General features: G+C 55.9%; 2 protein-coding genes and 1 long non-coding RNA gene across 3 annotated transcripts; 1 reads left to right on the top strand and 2 right to left on the bottom strand.

The window, feature by feature from the left end:
• Positions 1 to 2,936: 2,936 nt before the first annotated feature.
• ZIC5 (Zic family member 5) lies at positions 2,937 to 9,445 on the bottom strand. Its single transcript, XM_038139759.1, is given in 6 exon segments — positions 2,937 to 3,500; positions 8,103 to 8,524; positions 8,526 to 8,565; positions 8,568 to 8,994; positions 8,997 to 9,069; positions 9,071 to 9,445. Coding segments are annotated over 6 exon segments (1,749 nt in total). The 5' UTR covers positions 9,403 to 9,445; the 3' UTR covers positions 2,937 to 3,045.
• Positions 9,446 to 12,226: 2,781 nt separating this feature from the next.
• Positions 12,227 to 15,204, bottom strand: LOC119709094. The gene is made up of 3 exons (XR_005259277.1): positions 14,623 to 15,204; positions 12,776 to 12,894; positions 12,227 to 12,680 (listed from the first exon to the last, which is right to left on the bottom strand). It is a non-coding gene; the product is annotated as an uncharacterized LOC119709094 (long non-coding RNA).
• A 3,250-nt stretch (positions 15,205 to 18,454) lies between these two features.
• Positions 18,455 to 23,636, top strand: ZIC2 (Zic family member 2). The gene is made up of 3 exons (XM_038156445.1): positions 18,455 to 19,879; positions 21,641 to 21,804; positions 22,000 to 23,636. Exons 1-3 carry the CDS (start codon positions 18,877 to 18,879, stop codon positions 22,258 to 22,260), a joined length of 1,428 nt encoding a protein of 475 aa, XP_038012373.1. The 5' UTR covers positions 18,455 to 18,876; the 3' UTR covers positions 22,261 to 23,636.
• The last annotated feature ends 2,660 nt before the right edge of the window (positions 23,637 to 26,296 follow it).

Consider the following 26,296-nt stretch of genomic DNA (forward strand, 5'->3'; position numbering starts at 1 on the left):
TCAGAATCATCTTCTGGCATACGGTTTCGCTTATATGGCTACTACCGAAGAGTAGTGCTATTTAACTCATGAGTATCCTCAAGAGAATACTGCCAGGAAAAGCTTCCTTTTTTGTTGTTTTGCTGCTGTTGTTGTTTTGTTGTTGTTGTTTTGTTTTTTCCACAACAGACATAAACATTTTAATTGATTAGATTTTATATCCCGGTAAGCTGTCCTTGAGAGAGATGGAGAATGTCATGTGTATAAATGTTCGTCCTGTGCCTGTGTCGTATCTCTGTCTGTCTGTCCCTCCCTCTCTTCCCTCTGTGCTCGGGATGCCAGCTGCAGAGCACCCAGCTGCTCCATCGTGACCAGGCACCCCAAAATCCTCCGCCCGCCCCCCGCCCTTGGCCCGGCTCACGGGCACACGGCCCCAGGAAGAAGGGCCGCAGCCTCGGGGGAGGCAGGGCTGGCTCCGCCCGGAGCATCCCTCCTCTGCCTGCTTGCAAACCCCGAGGCAGACCCGAAGGAGAGCCCTATTTACTCACACGTTTCTCTGGGCACAGCCGGAGTATCTCAGCCGCCCCCAACACCTCACGGGGCTGCTCCTGCCGAGCTGTGAGGCTATGGCTGGGTCTGAATCTACCTGCTGACCCTCGGGGAGAAAAGCGGGTGTTCTGGTCTGTCTCTGCCCCTTGTCTGTTAGTAAGGCACATGCAATACATAGGAATAATATTTTTATTCATTTGCATGATTTTTCTTTTGTTGTTTTTTATGGGGTTTACAGAGATGAAAGGTTTTAAATTAGCATTTTTTATCATTATTTAGGAGGTATCATGTGTCATAAAACTGTTGGGCAAGTGTGTGACCCTATGTGTAGCAAATACATAAAAATAGTGATATATCCCCCCGAGCCATAGTTTATAAACCCTGCCATGTCGTAATGTATAGTGCAATCTGTTATTGAAAAAATGCATAAATTAAAAAGTTCGTTTATAAATCAGCACCAATATATCTCTAATAAGATTACATTACATAAATTATTTTTTAAAAAGTTCATACCTCACTTTATTATTTTCTATTTATTCAAATGGGCTTTCAAAAACGAATAAAAAGCAAATTGAATGAGCTTTAAAAAATTATTTTCTATTCAAGTTTTGTTTGTTTTCAAAGTAACGCCTGCTTCTTTAGATCCAACACAACAATATGAAGACAACGTTTAAAGGCTTCCAGAGTGACAGCACCATGCACTGTACTAATAATATAATATCTCTATGAACTATACATAAATTTATATATTATCAGCACCAACACACCGCACGGAGGACATGCAGGAAGAGTCTGTTTCACATTACATCGTTCATTCAAGTAAGCTGAAAAATATAATGATTTCTTTTTTGTACAAACCACATCATCATAAACAACAATCTATCACCAAAATTAATAAGATAATTCTTTGGTGTGCTCTGTACTGTTACGGGGGAGTCAAAGAAAAAAGGGGGGGAAAAAAAAGGGTGATGTCAGAAAATAAATTAATTTGACTGTACAAAATAATCGCGTTCACATACACGTTATTAACAATGACAAGACGACATCCACCATTCACGGCACACAAAACACATTTCCACAAGCCCTGGGGGAGGGGAGGGAGGCTGCCGCTTCTTCTCTCAGGGTCTCTGAGGAGGAATTAGTGCTCTTTACTTCATTTGCGCCCCGCTCCTGACTCCAGGGCTCTAGGCCTGGGTGTCCCCCGTGCCCCGCAGCCCCTCGGCTGCACGGCTGGGTTCTTGGGAGGTTTTGGGGAGGTTGGCACCCCGAGCCCAGCCTGTGTCCCCACCCCTGGCTTCCTTCCCAGCAGCTCTGGTCCCCACCTCCCAGGTGACTCTGCCGGGCCACTTCAGGGGGATGGTGAAAAGCACGCAGGCATCAGCTCGGCTGGAGAGATGAAATAATGTACATTAAAATAATAATAAAAAGATAATCCCTCCATGCCTGCCCCCTACTCCGGGACTCGTCAGGCCCGGGGCCTGCCTGCTCCCCCTCCCAACCCCCCAGAGGGTTGGAGGGAGCATGAGGCAAAGTCTTCGTCTGAGAGACGAACTTTAAAAAAAATAATAATTATCAGAGTAATAATAACACCAACCCCAAGGAAAGCAAAATCCGCAGAGTTTTCGTGTGAGTTTTTTAGGGAAAAAAAAAATCAAAAATGTATCACAGTATCACAGTTGTCAAATAGCAGCGTGTTTCTTTTATTCTCTGGCTACGTTCTAGGAGCCGTACAAGTACTAACCTTGGAGGAGTGAAAAAGGAGTCCTGCATCTTTTGTCTTTCCTTTCGTAAATCGTTTGCACAATGTTACGGCTAAAGGTGAAAGAAGGGCTGGAGAGAAAATGCCGGGTGCAGGTGGGACCCCCCCGACTCCGGAGAGAAACCGTCAATTACAAAGAAGCTGAACTGCAAGAGGGGTGGGGAAATGCATTTATTTTATTTTGTTTTATTATTTAATTTAAGGGATGCGCAACCTGTCCTTGACTAGCCGGAGCTTGAGCAGGTGCTGCTTTACAGTCAAGAGGCTGCTGCTGACCTGGGGTTTACCCAGGCCAAAGAGGAGGCGCTGGGGTGGCAGCTAAGGTACCTAAGAGGCATTCCAGAGATCGGCTGGGTTCTGCCTGTTTGCAGCCTTCGCCAGCTTAATCTTGTTAAGAGCAATAGGCATGGGCAGAGTGGAAGTGGAAGATGGGCATCTCCATTGACACCGTCCCCCTGCAAAATTGTGCGGCTCGGGTGACTGGGACGGCCCAGCCTGGCGTTATTAATGCTTTTATTTACCAAAAAAAAAAAAAAAAAAAAAAAAAAAAAAAAAAAAAAAGGTCCGAGTCTCTTTAATTAAATTAGTTACCGTACAAACACCATAGGGTTTCATAGTTTCATACATGGAATAAATAGCGCGAGTCAAACCTGATGGCACTTCCACGGCAGCCCCCCGTGCCAGGTGGCTGCCTCCGCGGCCCGGGCCAGTGCGGTGGGGCCGGGGCCACCGGCAGCTCGGCACGGCTCGGCACGGCCCTAGGGAGCAGTTCTGCCTCCCGAGGTCCTGTGGGGCTCATCCTCCTCGGATGCCGGGGAGGTGTCGCGGCTGGAGGGGGTGCGGGGCCGGCGGGGAGCGCCCCCGGCCTGGCAGACGTACCACTCGCTGAGGTTGGTGACCGGCGGGGAGAGCGCGGCGGCGCGGCCGCGGGGCGGCTCGGCGGCCGGCTCGGCCTCGGGGGGCAGCGGGCCGTCGGGGGGCCCCGCCGCCGCGTAGCCCTGGGAGCCCGGCGGCGGGGAGGGCGGCGGGGACTTGCAGTGGATCTTCATGTGCTTCCGCAGGGAGCTGGGGTGGGTGTAGGACTTGTCGCAGCCGCGGATCTTGCAGTAGTAGGGCTTGTCCGAGGTGTGGACGTGGGAATGCTTCTTGCGGTCGCTGCTGTTGGCGAACTTCCTCTCGCAGCCGTCGAACTCGCACTTGAAGGGCTTCTCCCCTGCGGGGACACAGGGGACACGCGGCACCGTTACCGGGGGGCCCTGCCCGCAGCCCGCCCGCCGCACCGTGCCCCTCCGCAGCGCGGCCTGCGGGGGCCAGCGGCGAGGGTAAACATTCCCCTTCCCTCCTTTTCCTCCCCTTTCTCTTTCTTCCTCCCCCTTCGCGACAGTCGTGACATGCCCGAGGTTTCCGACTTTTCCCCCGTGTTTTGCTGCCTGTCACACGTCGCTGGCAGCCCTGAGGCCCCGAGTCCCGGGCTGGCGGAGGCAGGGCCCCCCCGGCCTTGTTTGCCCTCTGCGGCGCTCCCCTCGCACACGAGAAACCTTCATTACCGCTCTAATGACCGAGCCCAAACAAAACCTCTCAATGCCTTTGCCTGCGAGGGCTGGCGTTCGCCGGCAGCCTGGCTCGCCTGGCACATCTCCTGCGTAATCCTTTCCCAATGGGCACTGCGCTGGAGGAATAATTAGTTTGGGGAAAATAAAAGTAACACCTGTTTAAGCATCCCGACACAAAGGAGGGAGAACCCCGCAGCCCGCACTGGGAACCTGCAAGTTAGGGGGACCAACCCAGACACCGGGGATGAGGGCAGCGTAGCTGCTTACCCTGGGCAAATTTGGGTCTAAACGTGAGCGGATGATCTACTTTGAAGAGTTTTTACACATTGCTTAGCAGTTAAAGGGGTTGTGAAAATCAGCCCGGGGCGGTTAGCCTGGCGTAGCTTCCTCATACACTCTCGTCTCCAGAAGCATACCCTGGAATACATGTGTTCTGCTACTTACAGCCATGTCCTTCCCCATAGTTCCCGAGCAGACCCTTCCTCATTGATCCTGAATAAGGCTGGGTAAATGCCTCTAGCTGAGACACCAGAGGAAAAAGAAAAAAGTGCCAGATCCCTGTACCGAAGCTTCTTACAGCGAGTTTTTCTCACTCTGCCATCCTACGCGTGAGTCCAGCACAGACAGATGTGCACTGATAATCTTTGTCACTGCTATCGCCACTCTTGAGTCGCTTTAGACATGGCTGATGCATATTTTCAGATGTGATTTGCTCTGAGGGCTCAGAGATAACAACCCAGCAGCTCTCTCGGTGGACATTTTTTCCTTACTAGCAAGCGATTTTTACTGCTCCTCCCCTTCGTAAGATCGTATCGCGTTTATTATTTATTAAAATAATAATGGAAATGAGAAAACTATTTTTATTTTTAGCAGCAATTCCTTGGCTGTTACTATAGAAAACACAGCCTATTTATGCATCAATTTGTTCAATTAAAATCGGCTCACCTACCACCAATGTGGTAGCACCAGAAAGTGCAAAGTTTATCTTAAAAAAAAAGGGAGGGAAAAAAAAAACTGTGCCTCGTGGGTTTTAAGTGCGTGAAAACCTCTGCACACTCCCGAGACAAGCTTCCAGTCACTTTGTTTGTTCATTAATTACTATTAATTTTTTCTGGCACAACAAAGCAAATCTCCTGGAGGCTTTGGGTAGTTTCTAACTGTGTTACCCCAAGGCTGAAGGCTTGCACATTCTGCTGCTGGCCGTGACCTGCAGAGCCCGAAGTGCAGCCCCCTGAAAAATGCTCCAGCCGGCTGGACCAAACCGTGTCCACTCCGACAGGGTTTTAGGGAAGTGTCCTTCCACTTGGGTTTACGCGTGGGCACCCTCCCCAGACTCCAGATCGCTACGATCAGATTCCCCACAAGTCCAGGACTGGCGAAGGTCCCGGTGTGTCCCCGTTATGCTGACGAGGGCATCACGTCAGAGTTTAACCATTTGTAGGTGGTTTCTAACCTACGGAAGGGGGCGAGATGCCGGGCGCCGTCCCCTGACTCCTCCTGGCAGTAGCAGTGCGAGTAGGGGGGAGAGGCACACATGGGGCTTGGGGTCACTTTTTTTGGAGGGTCTAGGAATCGCTGGAAGGAAGCCTGACCATCCTGAGCATCGTCCTTGGCGAGGGGAAAGAAAAATTGCAGAAGGGACCAGGTCCCCATTCCCCCTGGAATGCACCGGGTTTGGGAACAGTGATTTGCCAAAATAGGGCACTGGCTGCAGAGCTTTCTGTGCAGCCCCCCGGCAGATGTTTCTGAGGAGAAAAGAAAAGAAAAGAAAAGAAAAGAAAAGAAAAGAAAAGAAAAGAAAAGAAAAGAAAAGAAAAGAAAAGAAAAGAAAAGAAAAGAAAAGAAAAGAAAAGAAAAGAAAAGAAAAGAAAAGAAAAGAAAAGAAAAGAAAAGAAAAGAAAAGAGAGAAAGGTCCCAAACAACAAAATTCCAAAATTACTGAAATACTCTTCTTCTTCCTGAAGGATTACCAGACACATGCAAAATAGCCTAATGATACGATTATGGCGCTATTTTTTCCCCCCCGGGCGTGCCAAATGCAAATAATATATGAATAATTTGTAAATCTCTCCTGCTCCCAGGCATCACATGACTAAGTTAAAGCTGAAGTGGCAAAATGATAGGAAAGTGGCAATCTGATAGGAAAGGGGAGAAAGTTTAGGATCCCTTGTCCACTCGAAGGCGTGGGGAGAAATACGTAGGGAAAGACTCCTGTCGCCTTTGCCCTGCCATGGGCCGAGCTGTCATTCGAGGTGGGCTACTGCCCCCCACCCCGAGGGCTGCTTTGGTGCAACGACCCCTTCTGCGTGGATGGAGCCTTTCTTTGTGGGCTCACGCACAGACATCCTCCCGGGGACTACTTGGTAGCCCCAAGCTGAAAACTTCTCCAAATTTTCATTGCAAGAAGCCAGGTCCCACGCATTGCCTCGGGGCAATGCTCGACCTCATCTAAGAGCTGCGAACTGTGCCTGATACGCATTTGGGTTTTGGTAGGGGTGCTCTTTTTCCCGGCTGAATCTCCCTGCCTCCACGCAAGCCTCACCCGGACTTCTTACCACCTCCCTCCCCTTGGAGCTGAGATGGGTGAGGAGTTGAGGAGCCCAGAAAAGTCCGCGGTGAATTTTAGTTTTTCAAATGGATGAAAAAACCGCGGGCCTCCAGCTAACTCGTTCCACGGTGTCGTTAACACAACAACAACAGAAAGCGTCAGACCTCACCCCCTCCTCTCCCCCAGAGAAATCTCCCCCCCACACACCATCCCCGGCTCGGGGTGTAGAGCACTCGGCACCCTCAGGGCTCCGCTGCTGCATACGGGCTCGTGCCTGACATATTCTGGAGATAAAAATCTATAATCCTTTCAGCCATGGGCCATTTGGTTTTACATCGGAACAACACGTTGTACGGTCGCCGCTTTTCTCTTCCCGAGCAGCAAACAATAAATCAAGAAAGCAATTACGGCAACTCCACTTCCTTAAGTATCCTCCAAGGAATAATATTTGTCTGCCACTATAAATCCCGGCTTCGTTCGTTTTCGGCAGTGTTTTACACCCAGATGGAAATGCGTATTTCGGGAGTGGCGAGGAATGAGGAGAAAGTGGGGGGAAAAACCCAAACCAAACAAAAAAATCCCACCAAAACCAAACCCAGAAAAATAAAATTCTAAAAGGCTCAAAGACACACCAAGCCCTTCCAGGGGCCCCCGCCTGTCCCCCGAGGTGTTCTCTGGGGGTGCCGCTCCCTCCTCCCGTACCCCGCCGAGCAGTCGGGGCGACTTTGAAGTTTGCTTCTCAGATCCACAAAGGGAGGGAAGCGTCCTCCGGTGAGAGCCTTCCCCCGCCTCGCTCCCTGCTTCCCGACTCCGCGGGTACTGCCGCAGGCGGGAGCAGCCCAGGCAGCACCAGAAGCCTCGGGACCGGCGTCAGTCCGGCAGCCCAGCGGCACGGGCAGCCCCGGCAGTGCCCTCGGCATCCCCCGTAGCTCCGCAATATCGGTAGCCCAGGCCGGGGCACAGCCGGCAGCATCGTTGGTCCCGCTAGCAGGGACAGTCCCGGAAAGGGGGTAGCCCCAGGAGCGCTGGTCACAGGGGCAGTCCGGCAGTCCCGGTAGTACCGGCAGACCCGAGCACCGCCACCGCCGCCCGCAGCGCAGGGGAACTGCGCCCCCAAGAGCCCCCGCGGCCCCATCTCCGTCGGGCCAAGCGTCACCCGCCCGGCTCCGTCCCCGCCGACAGAAGCGGCAGGAAGAGCAGAACGGCCGTCCTTCGGCGTGGCGGGGGGAAGTGGCAGAGCGCAGCGCTTCCCAGACGCGGGGTGAGCCCCCCCCGGAGCGCCCCGGACAAGGGCGGCGGGAGCAGGGAAGGGCGAGCGCTCATCCTCTCCTCGCTCTTTCGCAGGGGCTGCTGCTCATCTTCCCCCGGCTCTGCGTTATTTATTAATCGGTGTATTTATCCGGTGCTGCCGGGATGCGGGGAGGTGGGTAGCGGAGGGGGTGGGGGTGGGGAGGGAGCTGCCCAAGGTGAAGGGGGGGGCTGAAGGGGGGGGACGCGACACGTGTGTGCAGGGCAGAGGGGCCGGGTGCATGTACGTAGCTGTGTGTACGTGGCCCGTGCGCTGCCGAATTACTTATTCATGAAAAAGTCACATGTTCGGCGGTGCGTAGGAGAGGAGGAAAAGAGGAGGAAAGGGGAAAAAAAAAAAAAAAAGGAAGGCAACCCTTGCGGGAGGGGGGGGGGGGGTGGGGTGGTGGTGTGAAGAACAACCCACCTGTATGAGTCCGCTTGTGGATCTTGAGGTTTTCGGAGCGAGCGAAGACCTTCCCGCAGCCAGGGAAGGGGCAAGGGAAGGGTTTCTCTCCCGTGTGTACTCGGATGTGGTTGATGAGTTTGTATTTCGCTTTGAAGGGCTTGCCTTCACGGGGACACTCCTCCCAGTAGCACACGTGGCTGCTCTGCTCGGGCCCACCGACGTGCTCCACGGTGACATGGCTCACCAGCTCCTGCATCGTGCTGAAAGTTTTGGAGCAAGGCTTCCTACCGCCCGGTGGCGGCGGCGGAGGTGGAGGAGGCGGCTCCCGGTCGATCCACTTGCAGATCAGCTCTTGCTTGATGGGCTGTCGCATGTATCGCAGGAAGGCCCCAGCCGCTGCCGCCGCCGCCGCGGCCCCGACGTGGGCATGGTGGTGGTGGTGGTGATGGTGGTGGTGGTGGGGATGGGGGTGGTGCGGGTGCCCGGGGCCGGCCGCCGCCAGATTGAGGTTGACGGAGCCGTAGCCTTGCAACGCCGAGGAGGAGGAGGCGGCGGCCCCGTAGTGCGCCTCGGCGCGCCCGTAGAGCTCCCCAGCGGCGGCGGCCGCCAGCCCCAGGCGCATCTGCCCGTTGAGCGGCGGGTGGCGGCCGGCGGGCGCGCCCTGCTCGCCGGGCGGCGGCGGCGGGAAGGCGGCGTGCGCCCCGTCGGTCGCGCCGTAGGTGCCGGCGGCCGAGATGAAGACGCCGTGCGGCGGCGGGTGCGGAAGGTGGGGGGAGCTGGCGGGCGGGTGCTGCTCGCCCAGCGCCCCGTGCACGGCGGCGGCGGCGGCGGCGGGCAGCTCCCGCCGCAGGAGAAAGTCCCGGCCCGCCGCCTCCCCCGACGGGTATCCCGGGAGGGCGGCGGCGGGCGGCGCGTAGGCGGCGGCGGTGGTGGCGGCGGCGGCGGTGGCGGCGGCGGCGGCTGCGGCGGTGGTGGTGGCGGCGGGCGCGGCGAAGGCGGCGGCGGTGAGCGCCTCGGGCGTGAGCTTGAGGGCGGCGGGCTGCGCCATGTGCTCGGGTCCGAGTGGCGTGAGGGCGCCGCCGGGGTCGCCGCCCGCGTCCCCGGGGTGGAGGTGGGCCGCGTGGTGGGGGTGGACGTGGTGGTTCCCCAGCCCCGGGAAGCCTGTCATGTTCTGGTGAGGATGGGGCTGAGCCGCTGCCAAATCCGCTAATCTCAGTGTCGGGTTCCTCTTGCTCAAAGGGGGCTCCATAACGACACAGCCAAGCCCATCTACGCTCGCTGTTGTTATTTTTTTCCCTTTACCCGCCTTCAAAAACATGTATATATTAAGCGGCTCTTTAACTTCTTTTGTCTGCGCTCCGAGCCCCGCGCATCCCTGGCCCCGCTCTGCCCGCCCGCGATTGGCAGAGCCCTCACCACACTTCGGCGGCGCGCTGGGGAATACGGCTCGGACACCGCGCCGGAGGGATTGGACGGATGGCGATGATTGGCAGCGGCCGGGGCCCCGCGATTGGCTCCCTTTCAGGCCGCCGGCGCAGCGGGGATCCGCCCCCGCCGCCCCCCCGGGCCCCCCGCGCCGCCCCCCGAAGTTGCACTTGCGAAACTTCGCGCGGGGCCCGACGGGGCGCACCCGGCGCCTCCCCCGCCGCCCCCCGCAGGCGGCCCCGGGCAGCACCGGGCAGCAGCTGCCTCTGCTCCCCAGGCACCGGACGGGGCGCCCTGCTCAGGTGCTCCGCCGTGTTTACGTTTGCGGGGCCGTGGGGTTTCTCTCCTCGCCTGGCGGCGGCCCACGCGCGCGGCTGCTGCCCGGCTCTGTGCTCAGGTTCCTTCTCTTTTTGGGTTTGTTTTGGTTTTTTTTGGAGGGCCACGTTCATTCATGGATGAGGCGGGAAAGCACTCCCTCATGCAACAATGAGCGCAACCCCACACCCACGCGAGGCAGAGCCGGTGCGTACTCATGCCCAAGGCACCGCTAGGAGAAGGCGGCCAAAGTTTCCCTGAAAAGAAGACGGCGGGGGTTGGGATTCCTTTCCTTTAGAAAATAAACGAGTAAGCGGGGAGGCGAGGAGGAGGGGGGGCAAGTGGCACATGTTAGAGCCAAGTTTTGGGAGCCTGCGCTCACTGCCGCTTTGGGGCTGCCTCCTCCCGCAGCGGGGGGGGCATGCTTCCCGGGGCATGCTTCCCGGGGGCATGCTTCCCGCATGCTTCCCGGGGCATCCCACGCCCCTCGGCGGTCACCCCACGCCCCTCGGCGGTCCGCCAGCCACAGTCCGGGCAGCTGCATCCCCTTCTGCTCTAATTCAGCCGCGGCGAGATAGAGATGAAACCCCCGCAGTGATACTGGCCACGACCATAAATGCTCCTCGACTCTTTCGGATGTCGGAACAGTAGGCTGGGAAATGGGGGAGTCTCCGGCTGGCGTGTGTCGGCCCTGAGCTGCTGCCCCAGACGAAAAGGCAGGAAAAGTGGGAGCTCTCCTGAAAGGGGGCAGAGGTAGAGGACGGGCGGGGACAGCGATGGGACCGCCCCTGGGGTGCGGGGTGTGCAGATCCTCGAAAGCGGAGCCCTTTGTGGAGCGCCGAAACTGGCCCTTCGGTACAAAGGATGCTGCCCTTTGAGGGGGTTGACTAGGCAAGGCCGGGATTTCCCTGCGAGCCAAAAGACGAAAGGAGCGTTGTTGTGACTTTTCTGTGGGAGGAGAAGTAGCTTTTAGTGATATGTCGTCTGCTTTTTTTAAGCTGTTGGTCCTCCTGGGAACTCCTTGAGCTCCCGCGCTCCTGGAAAGTGCCGGCAAGCTGGCTGCCCTTCCCTGCCTGCGGGGCAGCCAGGGACTCTTCTCCGCCTCTCCAGGAGAGGAAACGGGGCGGGGGAAGCCAGCGGACCCACACGCACCTCCGGCTCTCCCCGGCCACCTAATCCCCTTGACGAAACTACATCTGTGCGTCTTGGCCGCTTCCCTGTGCCAAGCCACGTTCAAAGGAAGCCCCGTGCTGGTCCGGCATTTCCTGGGCCAGGCTCCAGGCTCCCCCTCCTCTGCTTCTCCCGCCGCTACTCGCGGGGGGAAAACTCGCAGGATTTGGCCCACGGCCGCCAAGAGGGGGGTGAGAGGCTCTAGGGGGAGCTCAAGGGGGAGAGAGACCTGCCGGTTCCCTCCCTTGTCTCCCCCCACCGGAGACGAGCCAGCGCTCCCGGCTCGTGTGGCCGCCGTGGGGGTTTCAGTGATGGTGCAAGGCAAGGAACGGGAATAAATGATCCCCGGGTTTTAAAAGCGGCTGCTCGATGGTTTTATTGCACAGTAAAAACTTCACGCAAAGTAGCCATAGGTGTGGACGGGTATTTATATACATTGATTTTCTACGCGTACATCTAAATAGTGCCGTCCCTCCTCCCCGGATTCTGGGTGCCTTGCTGGAGCAAGGTCCAGAGATGGAGTGGTTTGATGGGAGATGCTGTGGAGGTGAACAACAAGTATCACAGCTCCGCGGAACCTTCTGCATGCCTCCTTGTCCCTCTCCTGTTAAACGCGGGTGATGTGTATCTGTCATCGATTTAATATGTCTTAATTCAAATATATACCCCGATCAATTTCTTTTTATGAGAGGCTATAAAAAAATGGAATTATTTTATAGCTGGCTAATAGGCAGCTGACCTGTGACTGTGGGGAGGGAGGGGTTGATGGAGACTCACGTGGAAATTCGCTCATTTTTAGGACTGGCTGCAAATGCCGGGCAGCGAAGGTGGCTGCCCGCGCAGGGACAAATTTGGACGCTGCCAGCTCCAAGAGAGCCATGAAGAATTTAAAGCCCATTAACTCACCGGCACCAGCTCAGGCCCAGGCTGCCGCTGCCCTCGGGCTGCAGCAGAGAGGAGGCGCGCTGTGCTACCCCACAGCCCCCCCCCACAACCCCGACAGCGCCCGTCGGGGGTCGGAACGCGCCCTGCTCCCGCGGCGCAGCCGGCTGCACAGCCCTCCCGCCGGGCTCCGCTCGCCGGCAAACCTGCCAAGGGACATCGGGGGAGGCTGCAGAGGCGGGGTGAAAGCCTGGAAGCCTTCAAATTTATTTCGCAAAGCTCCCTCTATAAACTGAGCTTGGGCTATCGGCTTTAGGAGGTGTTTAACCGTAAAACGCTGTGCTGTGAGCTGCATTATGTAAATGTATGCTAATGATCATGAACACCATTTACAAACAATCGTCTTTAATGCACGTCTTATTGATAGTTAGGGAGCGGGGAGCAATATTTTATAAGGTGTAAAACATTCTTCTGGGGAACCATTAGAAAGGGAGCGCGATTGCCGCTTTCCTCGGGAAGAGCTGCAGGACTCCCCAAATACGCTAGAAAAGCCGACCCTCCTCCCGACCCGTCGCGGGTGGTTTCTACACTCGTGGGGCTGCTCTGCGGCGCGGGGGAGCCTGTGGCGCGGTTCCCTCCCCGAACATGCGCCGTCGGAGGTGGAGTCCGCCCGTAGCAGGAGGGAGCGCCCCGAGCCACAGCCCCGTGGAGCCCCACACGGGCAGGACGGACCGCGGTACCCTGCTCACTGTCCCGTCAGGGGGACAGCACGGAGGCGCCGGGACCTCGGCCGAGAGCGAGAGGCTGCCCAGAGGCACGGAAGGGAAAGAGAGTAGCTATATGTCAATGACGCTCCCCACCCCTTCTTTACGGAGGGGCTCAGAGGATGGATAACTTACACTCTTAAAAATTAAACTTCTCCTGCGCCAAATGTCGTCGCTCCGTGCGTCCAGGCGGGAACCTGAGGCTGACACAAGGATCCGGGGCTAGGGGCTGTCGGGGCCGGGACCCGCCGCACCTTTGGGACAGGGATTTACGAGCATAAGTTTCGGAGCTGTCGTGTTCAGTGCGTGCATCGCCAGGGAAAGAGGGGCCATCCCCTTTGGGGTTTGCTCAGTTAGGGACAAAATAAGGGGAAAAAAAAATCTTTCTATCTATCTATCTATCTATCTATCTATCTATCTATCTATCTATCTATCTATCTACCTATCTACCTATCTACCTATCTACCTATCTATCATCTATCTATCTATCGTCTTTCCATATATAGAAAGAAAGAAAGAGATAAAGAGAGAGGCGGTCTCAGGAAACTCAGGCCAAATTTTGCTCTGCTCTCTCTCTCTTTCCCACTTCCCCTCTCTCTGAACGTCACCGTTGGAAGAAGCTGTTGAGATAAATCAAATAGTGACACTTTGACGGCTTTACTTGTATAAGCAATATGGTTACCATATGGCATTGTTATTTATGAATGACAGCATAAATTGTATTACAAAGTCCATCGCGCTTTATTGGGACGTTTCTCCCCTGCCTCTAACGTTTATGTGGGCATCTCCAGATGGAAAAAGGTGCATCTAATAAAACCCGACAGTGCTGCGGCAGACCCATTTTGGGGGGCGTTGTGCCGAGTCCGTGCCGCCTGCAGAATGAGCGGCGCAGTGGGGCAGGGCGCGCAAAATACGCGGCGCTGCGCGTCCGTCAGCCGCAGCTGGGCAGGGCAGAGGCACCGGCCGCCGCTCGGCCGAGGTTCCCGTCCTGCAAAAAAGTGCTACACTGCTCCTGGCCCCCGCCGTCTCACGGCATCACCGCCGAGAGCGGGGTTTTATACAGATGTAAGTGCAACTGAAGGAACAATAAATATTAGTGGCACAAAAGCGAGGTGCTCCTTCCTTCTGTCCCTGCCTGGTGTTTTTCCTTATTTTGCTTTCTTTCTTTCTTTTTTTTTTTAATTAAAAAAAATAAAAAAGTGTTTAAAAGTTACAGCTTTGGCTGAGATTTTCATTATTTCCCCTATTTCTTTTACATTACTCTGCCGGTAGCGCCTGACAAAGAACTTTTGTCTCGAAGTGTGTGTTTTACAGAGGGAGGCTAGAGGACAACACATGTGGTCTTCACGGGTCATAGGTCGAACGGCCTAGAAGTGGCTCTGATCGGCACCATCAAAGGTAACCTGCAACTTAATATCCTGTTGATGAGCTTGTTGAATTTATGAGTGTCTGTGATACAGACGACGGTGCAAGTGATGCCGCTCAACTGGCCTCTTCTCACCAGGCTACGGGCCGGCCACACTCCCCCTCCTCGCCCCGCACCTCGTCCCCTTACTGCGTTGGAAGGCTGAATTTTGGGGGAAGGACACCCTCTCCTCCCTTTCCCTCTCCCTCTCACATGCACACACACCCCGCTCTGGCGGGTCCTTCCACCTCTTTTTCCCGACGAGGCCGTCACCAGCCGCATTGTCCCATGGGCAGAGCCCCCGGCCCCTCCGCAGCCTGTGCCCCCGCTGCGGCATCCATGGCTGCCAGGGAGGGGGCGATGGAGAAAGGGGGCGCGGAGCCTCCCCAGAGGGCGGTGACACCTCTCAGGAAAAGGGTTAGAAGGAGAAGGCGATATATACAGTTCAGGGGAAACAAGAAATTGCTCTCCCCTCGTCCCGCCTCCCCCCCTCCACACCCCTCTCCAGCTCCCTTCGCATCACCAGCCCGTAAGAACAAGAGAAGAGCAGTTTTAAAGCGAATTTCGGAAAACTTACAAAGACGGGAAAGCTTTCCCGGGCAAGCTGACGTTTGCTCTGTAGGTCTGGCACCTCCAGAAACCTGTTGAAAAACTCCTTTCAATAAAACAGTTTACCACCGACTTCGGGTGACCACTTGCTTTCCTCCCCGAAAGCTGCCGTGAGCCGCAGGCTGTGTTCGTGGCGGTGGCCCGACGAGAGAGTGCGGGGCTGGCTGCCGGTGCCTCTGCCCCCCTCCCTTCTTCCCTTCCTCCTTCGCTCCCTTCCCTTGTTACCCTGTGACATGGGGGAAAGGGGTTTTGCGGTTCAGAGGCAAATAAAGCACTTCTTAGGAGGGACGGCGACGTGACTTTGAACTTGGATCAGCTCCTCTGTTTCCTGCAGAGAGAGTAGGGCTGGAGCCCTGAAAGAATAGCAGAGAGCGGCCAGCCAGCGGGGGCTCCGGATGGAATTCACTGCGTCCCCCCGAAAGCGCCCCGATGCCGGCACCGCTGAGCAGGCAGAGCGAGGGGCGAGGGGAGGGAAGGCAGGAAATGCAGAAAAATAAGGTAAGGCGAAGAAAGAAAAAGGAGGCAAAATTAAAAAGGAAGGGAAAAAATGAATAACAGAGAAGAGAAAAGAATAGAAAGAAAGGGGAGGAAGAAAAGAAAGAAAATAAGGAAAAGAAAGAAAAGAAAGAAAATAAAGAGAGGGAAGGAAGAAAGGGAGGGAGGGAGGGAGGGAGGGAAGGAAGGAAGGAATGAAGGAAGGAAGGAATGAAGGAAGGAAGGAAGGAAGGAAGGAAGGAAGGAAGGAAGGAAGGAAGGAAGGAAGGAAGGAAGGAAGGAAGGAAGGAAGGAAGGAAGGAAGGAAGGAAGGAAGGAAGGAAGGAAGGAAGGAAGGAAGGAAGGAAGGAAGGAAGGAAGGAAGGAAGGAAGGAAGGAAGGAAGGAAGGAAGGAAGGAAGGAAGGAAGGAAGGAAGGAAGGAAGGAAGGAAGGAAGGAAGGAAGGAAGGAAGGAAGGAAGGAAGGAAGGAAGGAAGGAAGGAAGGAAGGAAGGAAGGAAGGAAGGAAAAGGAAGGAAGGAAAAAGAAAGAAGAGAGAGAAAAGAAGGAAGAGAGAAAAGGAGAAAGAAAGGGAGAGAGAAAGAGAAAAAGAGAAAGAGAGAGAGAGAAAGAAAGAGAAAGAAAGAAAGAAAGAAAGAAAGAAAGAAAGAAAGAAAGAAAGAAAGAAAGAAAGAAAGAAAGAAAGAAAGAAAGAAAGAAAGAAAGAATTATATATTTGTATGAATATTCACCTTTGCTATTATTTTTTTTTTGCCAAAACTGTTTTGAACTGCCAATTTTCTTACACACATTTGTTCCTCTTCTAATCTCAGATGTAGTAAATTCTTTTAAATCGGGCCGGGGTGGGGGGAGCAGTGTATGTGAACGTCTAGTTTTCTGTGTGATTTTTTTCACTAATCTGGAGGCAGACGATGCAGGAGACCAAGCTTTCCTCTTCAGCTTGGGCTCTCGAAATCCCCAGCAACGGTGGAGGACTCCGCTCAGACCTCCGCCTCGAAATCTTTTCAGAGAAGGAAAATAGAATTTGTTCGCGATCTGTTCCTGGGAGCCTGGGGGGTCAGGACAAGGACAGCATATGCTCCCAAGCTACAGCCTGGAAAGGCAAGATCTGGGGAGCAGACAGTCCTGCCTGCAAAGGCAGGACAGGGATGACAGCGAGCAAAGAGAAAAAGGCTGTTGGCATTAGAGGTGCATCTCTGCATTAATATTCGGTTTATCTCCTATTGCCCATTTCCGATTAGAAGGAATCCCACTCCTTCCCAATTTAAATCCTCTCCTTGTTCAAAGACTAATGTCCGGTACCGGCACATTTCAAACACTTTCGGACAGTCTTGGAAATATTTTAACCATTTAGTGACAATGATGGGAAAGACCCTAGTTGCTAGGCAATGTTACCTTTGCCTGCCTTCCTTCCTTCCTGCTTTCCATCCATCCATCCATCCATCCATCCATCCATCCATCCATCCATCCATCCATCCATCATCTCTCTTTATAAAGCTCACGCTTGGATGCTGTGGGTCCAGGTTTGAGCCTGCCTGTGTCTGATGTGGGATTTAATGCCATGAGGAGTCATAGGAGGAATGTCGAAGGGAGAATTTCAAAAAGACCCCCCGAGCCACAAAACCCTTATATTTTGGGTTGCTTCTCCGCCAAGCAGAGAACTGATGGGTATGGAGATGCAAGGTTTCGTGCAGGGTGGTTAAGACGGCAAAATGTTATGCCAGGCTTTGATTTTTACAAAGCCTTATTTATTGGTGAGCTGCTGGCCTCGAGATGATTATTTTTCAGCCACTACAAAACAAACCGAATCAGGGGCCAGACGTGTATTTACTGGAGGGGGAGGGGAAGGGGACTTGTTTGCTCTGTGTGTGTGTGTGTGTCTGTGTGTGTGTGCGCGCGCCGGCTTTATGCTTTTTATTCCTGCCATGTAAGAATCCGGTTTCCAAATAACAATGGCAGGGTGGGGTTTTGGGTAGGGATTTTTTTTTTTTCGGGTTTGTTTTTGTTTCTTTTTTCAAGAAAGAGAAAAGACAAGGAAAACTCCTAAAGCATCTGCTCTCAGATACACATTCACAACACATGCAGATCGCAGATCGACTTCTCTGCTCCCTCATAAGTGCTTTAAAAGCCCAAACAGCCAGGGCGACGGTTCCGTCTTACATTTTAATTTTTATTTGATTTGGGTTTTTGGTTCCAGCCACCCTCGCCCCGTCAACGTGACTTTTATTTGATTTCCCCCTCGCTCCCTTTATCGATCACGGGCTTCATCCGCTTTAGCCGAAATGAGGAAAGGGGCTGCGGGGGTTATATTTTAAGCCCCTCGCTTTGTTTGTTTGCCTCCCGAGGCAGGATCACATGCCAAAGCGTACATCGATATTTTCCGAGATCGGCGCGCTTCTCCCCGCGCCACCCCTTCCCCTCGCCGCGGGGGAGACGGGCGGGGGGGGGGGGGCGACTCCCCCAAAAAATCAAGAAGCCACCGGCAGTGCGGGGCTGAAGGCGGCCACCGGCGCCGAGCGGGCCCGTGCGGTGCGGGGCCGGGCGGGGGCCGGGCGGCCGCGGGGCGAGCGGCGGTGGCGCGGCGGGGCGCGGGGCGGGCGGTGGGGCGGGCAGGGCTCGGGGCGGCCGCTCCGCCATTAGCCGGTGGCCGGGGGCGCCCGGATGGACGGGGCGGCTCGGGCCAATGAGCGGGAGCCGGGAGAGCGGCCGGGCGGCGGGCGAAGGCGGCGTTGGGAGAGGAGCCGCCAGTGCGGGCGGGGAGAAGGAGAGAGGCCGGGGGAGGGAGGGAAGAAAAAGAGGGGGAGGGGGGGAATAAAAAGCCGCCGCCTCAGCAGCGCCCACCGAAATAAACAGAAGAGCGAAAGGCAGCGAGGGCCCGGGCGGAGCGGGGCTGCAACTCCGCCGCCGCGGCGCTCCGGCACTCCCCGGCCCCTTCCCGCCCCCCGCCTCCCCTCCCCACCCCCACCTCCGCCCTTATTGTTTTTAATCCGCCTCCGGCACCCCCCTCCTTGCCCCCCTCCTCACGCCCCTCGGCCACGGCGGGCGGGGGCTGCGCGGCGCGGGGCACCCCCCGGGTCCCTTCGCTCCGTGGGAACCCGCGGCTGCAAGTTTTTCTCCGTGAGAGACACCGCTAATGCCCGGCGGAGGATAAAACGAGAAGCGGAGGCCCGGGAGCGGCGGGGGGCTCGGGGCTGCGGGGAGGGCCGCGGCCCACGCGGGGAGCGGCGCGGGGCCGGGCGGGCGGGGGTCGGCGGCGCTGACATCCCGGTGGCGGCGGAGGAAGCGGGGGGGGGGGGGGGCGGCGGCGGCGTGTGCGCGGGTCTGTGTGTGCGAGTGTGTGTGTGCGTGCGTGTGTGCCGCAGGGAACGGCGAGGCGAGCCTTCCCCCCCCCCGTCCCCAGCCCCGTCCCTCCCCTGCTCCCCCTCCCCTCCCCTGCCCGCCCCCGCCTCAGCTCCTTTAATACACTTTGGTTCTCCGCTCGCCTTTGGACTCTGCTCTGCCTGGCTCCGGATACGGCTCCGCCGGCGGCGGCTGCGGCGGCATCGGGCCGGAGCGGGAGCGGGCGGCAGCGGCGGCGGCGGGGGGACGCGGCGGCTGCCGGGGGGAAGCGGAGCGGAGCGGCGGCGGCCCCGCGCCCGGGCGGGCGGGCGGCGGCAGCCCGGAGGCGGAGGCTGTAGCGGGGAGGCGGCAGCGGCGGCAGCGGCTGCGTCCCCGGAGCGGCGCGGACCATGCTGCTGGACGCCGGCCCGCAGTTCCCGGCCCTCGGAGTGGGCACCTTCGCCCGGCACCACCACTCGGCCGCGGCGGAGATGCAGGACCGGGAGCTGAGCCTGGCGGCGCAGAACAGCTTCGTGGACTCGGCGGCGGCGCACATGGGCGCCTTCAAGCTCAACGCCGGCGCCCACGACCTCTCCCCCGGGCAGAGCTCGGCGTTCACCTCGCAGGCGCCCGGTTACCCCGCCGCCGCCCTGGGCCCCCACGCCGCTCATGTCGGTTCCTACTCCGGGACGCCCTTCAACTCTACCCGGGACTTCTTGTTTCGCAGCCGGGGCTTCGGGGACTCGTCGCCGGCCGGAGGACAGCACGGCATCTTCGGCCCTGCGGCCGGCAGCCTCCACCACCCGCACACGGACGCTCAGAGCCACCTCCTCTTCCCGGGCATCCACGACCAGCACGGTCCCCACGCCTCTCAAAATGTTCTCAACGGGCAGATGCGGCTGGGTTTGCCGGGGGAGGTATTCGCCCGGTCGGATCAGTACCGCCAGGTTTCCAGCCCCAGGACTGACCCTTACTCGGCGGCTCAGCTGCACAACCAGTACGGCCCCATGAATATGAATATGGGCATGAACATGGCAGCCCACCACCACCACCACCCAGGTGCCTTTTTCCGCTACATGCGGCAGCAGTGCATCAAGCAAGAGCTCATCTGCAAGTGGATCGATCCCGAACAGCTGAACAACCCCAAAAAAAGTTGCAATAAAACTTTCAGCACCATGCACGAGTTGGTCACCCATGTCTCGGTGGAGCACGTTGGGGGACCCGAGCAGAGCAACCATGTCTGCTACTGGGAGGAGTGTCCCCGCGAAGGCAAACCTTTCAAAGCGAAATACAAACTGGTCAATCATATCCGAGTGCACACGGGAGAGAAACCCTTCCCCTGCCCCTTCCCTGGCTGCGGAAAAGTTTTCGCCAGATCAGAAAATCTCAAAATTCACAAAAGGACGCACACAGGTAATTCGGGTTTCTTTCGCCACATTTCCTCCCTCTGCCCGTGCCTATATATGCGCATATATAAATATATGTAAACTGATAGATACTCAGACAGAGTGGTGTTAAATTAGAAGAGTGATGAAATGAGCTTCCAGTTTATTTTTTTTTAACCCTCTCCATCACATGGCTTCGTTTGTTTTGGTTTCTTCTCCAGCAGCATACACCCCCCTCCATTCCAGATTTCGAAAGGATATTTTACTGATTTGTTTTAATTCGGGAGTGAGAGCTGTAGATTCGTGCTGAGGCTCAGCGGAGTCTTTCCGCAGAAACGCGGAATACAGCGCGAACCAAATTTTGCCGTCTTGCTAAAATAGGGGAAGACATCCGTCCGTCCATCCATCCATCCATCTATCCATCTGAAACGCCTTAGTCATTTGCTGTATGCAACGTATTTGCATACAACTTCGGCGCTTGTGAGCATGGCTTTTATTTATGGATACTGAGAGAAACTATATAAATACGTGCAAAATCAATCATTAGTCCTAAATCCCGTTAGAAGTGGCAAAAAGTCCCTTTCTGGGAATGTTTCCCATTAAATTTAAATGGTGTGAGCAAGGCAATAAAATTTTCTCATTTTAAAAAAATTGTTTTTAAAGTCTCACTCGATGTGATTTAAGGTGTTTTTGCAACAGTTTATTAAATTATGTAATAGGGAACAGAGGATTTGAGGTTCGGAAACTTCCACCCAAATCAGGTGGAAGAGGGTCGAGGGAGCTCAGGCTTTCCTGATGGAAAATCTCCTGAGCCGAAGGGTAACAAAAATAAACGCATCCTCCCGCCTCATCTATTATTCATTTACTACTCCTGCCGGCTCAAACCGTGCCAGACTATTTCATAAAAGACGGCCAAATATTTTAGCGACTTCCACTCCAAATATTTACCCGGAGAAAGGCTAAAAATCTCGAGGCCTATTGTTTTCTCAAGTGCTAAGCCCGATGCGAGGTGCGAGACGAGCTTTAACAAGGTTTAAAATTTGAGAAATGTATTTGCATGAGATGCCCGCACTGAAGTCATTGTGTCTGAGCGGATGTCTTTAAGAAACAATTTAGGTGCTAATGGAATCTAATGTTAAATGCTTCCCCCTCCAAAGGCGGGGGAATGTGGAGTTCTCACCTCCAAAGTACTCCCCGGCATTTGGAGTCCTGGCAGCCGGGCGAGAGGAATCCCTATGAAAATTAAATGAAGTATTTTACAGACGTTTAGTTTTCCCAGCGGATGTGCGTTTATCTCGAATATCCATACCCGAAACAATATAGCCGGCCTTAAATCTGTCGGTAATGGTTTCCAGTTTAACAGGATAGCGGATTTGGTACAGAGGCGAAACGGCTCGGTGATGCTTGCTTCTTCTTTTTTTTTTTTTTCTTTTCTTTTTTTTTTTTTTTTAATCGTCTTTCTTCTTCAATCTCTTTCGGGGCTGGCTATGTGTGTCGGCACCGGTCGAAATAAAATCAGGCGAGATGCCGGGACGGGGACATCCCCGGGGTTTTGGTAGGAAAACCAGCTGGGGGACGGGAGTTGCCTCGCTTCAGGGCAAGGCGTGAGCGACACGGCCCTCCGGTGCTGCGGGTACCGGGACGCAGCCGCCCGGCCCCTCGCTTTGGGAAACTGCTTTTCCAAGCGACTGGGAGAGGAGGCGAGGGCGGGGAAACTCGGCGCGGGGCCGTGCGGGGGTTTGCGCGGGGGCGGCCGCGCTCACCCCGCTGCTGCGCCGCTCTCTTGCAGGGGAGAAGCCCTTCCAGTGCGAGTTCGAAGGCTGCGACCGGCGCTTCGCCAACAGCAGCGACCGCAAGAAGCACATGCACGTCCACACCTCGGATAAGCCCTACCTGTGCAAGATGTGCGACAAGTCCTACACGCACCCCAGCTCCCTGCGGAAGCACATGAAGGTACCCGGCCCCGCAGCCGGCGGCGGGAGGCGGGAGGGCGGCCGCCCCGCGCCGGGCGCCCCGACGGGGCGGCGGGCGGCGGGCGCGGGGCCCAGGGGCGGCGGAGGGCCGGGCCGGCGGCGGGGGGCGCGCCCGGGGGGCGGCCGCGGCCTCGCCATCCCCCCTCCACCCGGCCGTGTTGCCTTTGCCCCCCAGGTGCACGAGTCGTCCCCGCAAGGCTCCGAATCCTCCCCGGCCGCCAGCTCCGGCTACGAGTCCTCCACCCCCCCGGGGCTGGTGTCCCCTAGCGCCGAGTCGCAGAGCACCAACAACCTCTCCCCTGCGGCGGCGGCGGCGGCGGCGGCAGCGGCGGCGGCCGTGTCCGCCGTGCACCGGGGCGGCGGCGGCGGCGGCAGCGGCGGCGGCGGCGGCGGCCACAGCGGCCTTTCCTCCAACTTCAACGAGTGGTACGTGTAGGGCCCCGCCGGACTGCTCTGCACGGCCCCGCCGCGCCCTCCCCGCCCCGGCGGCGGCGGTGGCGGTGGCGGCGGGCAGGAGGGACCGAGCGAGCCCGCCGGAGACACGCCGGGAGATGCCGCCGCACCCGCCGGCAGCGAAATGACGGCCGAGCAGGATGGGGACAGGGGGCCTTCATCTCCCCACACCCTCCCGCCTTCGCGTCTTTTTTTTTTTTTTTTTCTTTTTTTTTGGTTGGATTTTTTCTTTTTAAAAACATTTTGAACCAGCAAAAAAAAAATTCCAAAAACTACGTGCTGAAAAAACATAAGAGAATGAGTAAATCAACGGCGGAACGGAAAGGGGAGAGAGAGAGAGAGAGAGAAAGCCCAATGCTCTACCAACACATCACCCAGCTAAAAGCTTCCCAAGCCGGCGGAAAAAAACTCTCCCTCCGGAGTCTTCAGACAAAAGATCAGAGACTCAAACTCCTCTGGTCCCCGCGCCTCCCCGCCCGGAGCAGCCAGCGCCCTCCCGTCCCACGAACTGTGTATATAGCGGCCCTCTCCTTCCTCCGGCGAGGTGGGGAACGAGGTTTTCCTGGATTGTCGGTGTATAGAAGTTCGTCCCGTTTGTAAACCGCGGATTGGTCCCTTTCTTCTTCCTCCTCTTCTTCTTCTTTCTTTTTTCTTTTTTTTTTTCTTTTTTTTTTTAATCTTACTTTTTTCCCCCTCTTTCTCCCTCCCCGAGAAAGTGATGGACTTGTTTTCTTTTCTCCCAATCTCTCCTTCCCCACTTCCTTCTCTTCTCCTTTTTTTAGTTCATCCCTTTAAAAAAAAAAAAAAAAAAGTAACGTGGAAGAAAAAAAATATGGTTTCTTTTGTAATTGTGATATCTTGAATATTGTGTTCCTTTTTAAGAAGCAACTTGATTGTAAACTGCATTTCAACTATAGACTGGGGAAGAAATACCGTGCCAAAGTCTCCATTCTGTTACTCACAGACACACACACGAACAACAACGCTTGTGAATGTATTTTTCTGTTAGCTGGGTTTACATGTGATGTTTTAGTGCTTTTGCAAGTTCAATTTGTTAGTTCCTGTTCGGAAGATTGTGAGGAAAAATAAACGTCGTGCCGTTAGCTTTTCCGTAATAACGCCCTTCCTCCTGTAAATACCTGTTACCATATTTATCCATTTGTAATTAAATTATGGTATTAACTTGCTACAGAGGAAACAGTATTTATAAAGAATGTTTCTTAACTATAAATATGTACAATTGTGAGCATAAACTGTTTCAGATTTTTTATTTGAAGGTTTAAGTGGTTTCATCATTTCTTGTGATATGTTTTGAGAGTAATGCATACAGAAATATAATAAAACGTGTTGAAACTGCACGAGCTGTTTCCTTTTTATGCCAAAGGCTCTCTAAAACCTGCTATAAGGTGTGTGATGAGCTGAGCGGCGACTGCAAAACAAATGCTTTTAAAACTTCCTCTGGTCACTGGAAGAGGAGGATTCCTTCCAGCTGGGCTCTCCCGCCCAGAAGGAAAAAATAAAACAAAAAAAACAAAAAAAAAAAAAAAAAAAAAGAGAGAGAGAAATAAAAATAATAAAAAAAGCCACAAAAGCCCCTAAAACTTTGTGAAGCTTCTGAGCTGAAAGAAAAGGGTGAGGGACGGTATGCATATTCGCCAAATTACTTTCAAGGCAAGATCTCCTTTAGTAAGATATTTACGCGGCGAGAGCACATCTTCTTCCTCCGGCTCCTGCCTTCCTCGGGCTCACCCCTCTCTCCCCGGTGCGTGTCTGGCTGGGGAGATCATTGCCCCAGAGGCTGAGAAAGAGGGACCTTACGGGACCGAGGTGGAGGCTCTGAGCTCGGCTGCTTTGAGCCATAGATGGTCCTTGCCTCTCGTGTTGTCATCTTTTTGGCAGCCTCCATACAGCCCGGGAGAGAAGAAAGTTGTGATGACCGAGAGCTCACATTTCCCCTTCGAGTTTTTCTCTCTCTTTCTCTCTCTCTCTTTTTTTTTTTTTTTTTTTCTTTTTAATTATATATATTTTACTTTATTTTATGTTATTTTATTTTAGCTCAGAGGGCAGTTTGGGCTGTCAGATGTGTTCAGGGAGGACGGAGAGCAGCCGGGCGATGACTTTCCCGGGATGCTGGCCCGGCGTTTGGCTCCAAGCGCGACGTCGGGGCCCGGCTGGCAGAGCCGCCCGTGCAGGGCAGCCGGACAGCAGCTCTCCGGGCACATCCCGCCGCACCGGGACAAGCCGAATCTGACAGCGGCAGGGAAAGCGTGGAAAAATTCGGCCTTGTCAAGCCACCGAAATACGCCCTGCGAAGAGGCAGCGCTGAGAACCGGGCTCCGAGCGCCCTGCGGTGGCTGCGCTGCCCTCAGCGGCGGCTTGTGCAGCCCGGGAAAGCCTCTGCTCCTCACACCCGGCCGAGCCCATCGCTCACGCCCCCCCGGGCCGGTCATCGCTTTGGGTTTTTCGGGCTTTGTGCCGTGTGTTCGAATATCAACAGAGCTGCCTCCGGCCGGTGTGAGGGAGTTAGGTGAGGAGATGAGTGTACACGGGGCCCTGCTCACTCCTGGGGCGAGATGAGGGTTACCTACACCCAGGGAAGGGGAGGAGGGAGAGAAAGACACCCCCTCCCCCCTGTTCCTCCGCCGACGAGGAAGTTTAGATGTGGAGCGGATCCGGAGCTTCCTCGGCGGCCGTGCTCCTCCCGGAGCGGCCATCCCCGCGCACTCGGCAGCTCCCCGGGTAATCAAACTGCTATTAAAACCTAATTTATGTTCGGTAATAATATTACGTAAAAACATTTTTATTAAAATAGTTGGCATATGCCGCCTGCCCCTTGGAGACATCCGTGGGAAATGCAGCTGAGAGGATCCCTCCTTGTCCTGCCGGCCTTCCCACAGCTGAAAAACCATACGGGGGTCCCGCTTCAGAGCCAGTCCCTGCCAGCCACCGTCTGCCCAAATCCCCTTCTGGGCCCAGGGAAGCACGAGCAGCCCTGCCCAAGGGCCACCAACCCCGCCCCGGTGGGCTCATCTCCGACCGGAGAGAAACGCCCGGCAGCTGGGCTCCCCTTCTCCCTCCCCTCGGAGCCGTTCTGTCTTAGGGGGAGCCCAGGGATGACCCTTGAGGGGGCTAGGCGGCCTCCCTCTGGCCAAAGCGCAGGTCGTGTGGCAGCAAGGACAGCCCCAGTCCCTCCGGCAGGGATGCCTCTCCTCCGGCAGGCCCAGGGATGCGGCCGTGGCGGCTGTGGCAGTGAGTAAACTCCCCCTCCTTCCCTGTCCTACCCAGGCTGGCCTTGAACTTGACCCTCGCCTTGGCGCATCCCACCCGCAGCCCCTCTCCACCCGCCTCCCTCGTGCCCTGACCCTGGCCCGGCCCTGCCGTGCTTAAAGGGGAGTGGGAAGTCATCGGGTTCAGGGGTTGGGGTTTTTTTAGGGGGTAGAGCGGCCAAGATCCCTCTCACAGCCTTGTGCGAGGGTGGCCCACTGGCCCCGAAGTCCTCCTCTTCGCCCCTCTCCTTTGTCCACCTCGACACCGTCAACCCCAAACCCCTCCCTCTCCTCAGCTTTGTCTCCTACGCTGAACCTGCCCTTGCCAAATCTCCCTGCCCTGGCCCTGAAGGCAGCTTGGGAACCGATCTGGAGGGAGGCCTGAGGCTTCCCCGGCAGTCCCGAGCCTGCTCTGGCAATCCACAATCGCCTCATGCCCAGCCGCAGCGAGCGGGTGCCCCGGCCGGTGGCCCGCACTCCCCGACGACCCTGCCCCGACGGCTCCCGGCTCGCCTCGGCCCCGCGGCCCCCGCCGTCGGCGAGCAGCAGGAGGCACGGCGCTGCCCCGCTGTCGGCATCCCGCGTCCAGCTGAGGCAGCCCCACTTGGCCGGCTGTCCTGCGGCGGTGTGATTCCTCCTTCACACCGTGAAAAGCAGCGTGGAGGGGTGGGTTTAATTTTTAACGTTATTAATAATAATGAAATCCTCTCCTAACTCTTCCTGCGGACCCCCTGAAAAGACGGATTGATTTCC

Source organism: Motacilla alba, chromosome 1, assembly GCF_015832195.1.
Source record: "Motacilla alba alba isolate MOTALB_02 chromosome 1, Motacilla_alba_V1.0_pri, whole genome shotgun sequence".
NCBI classification, from domain to species: domain Eukaryota; kingdom Metazoa; phylum Chordata; class Aves; order Passeriformes; family Motacillidae; genus Motacilla; species Motacilla alba.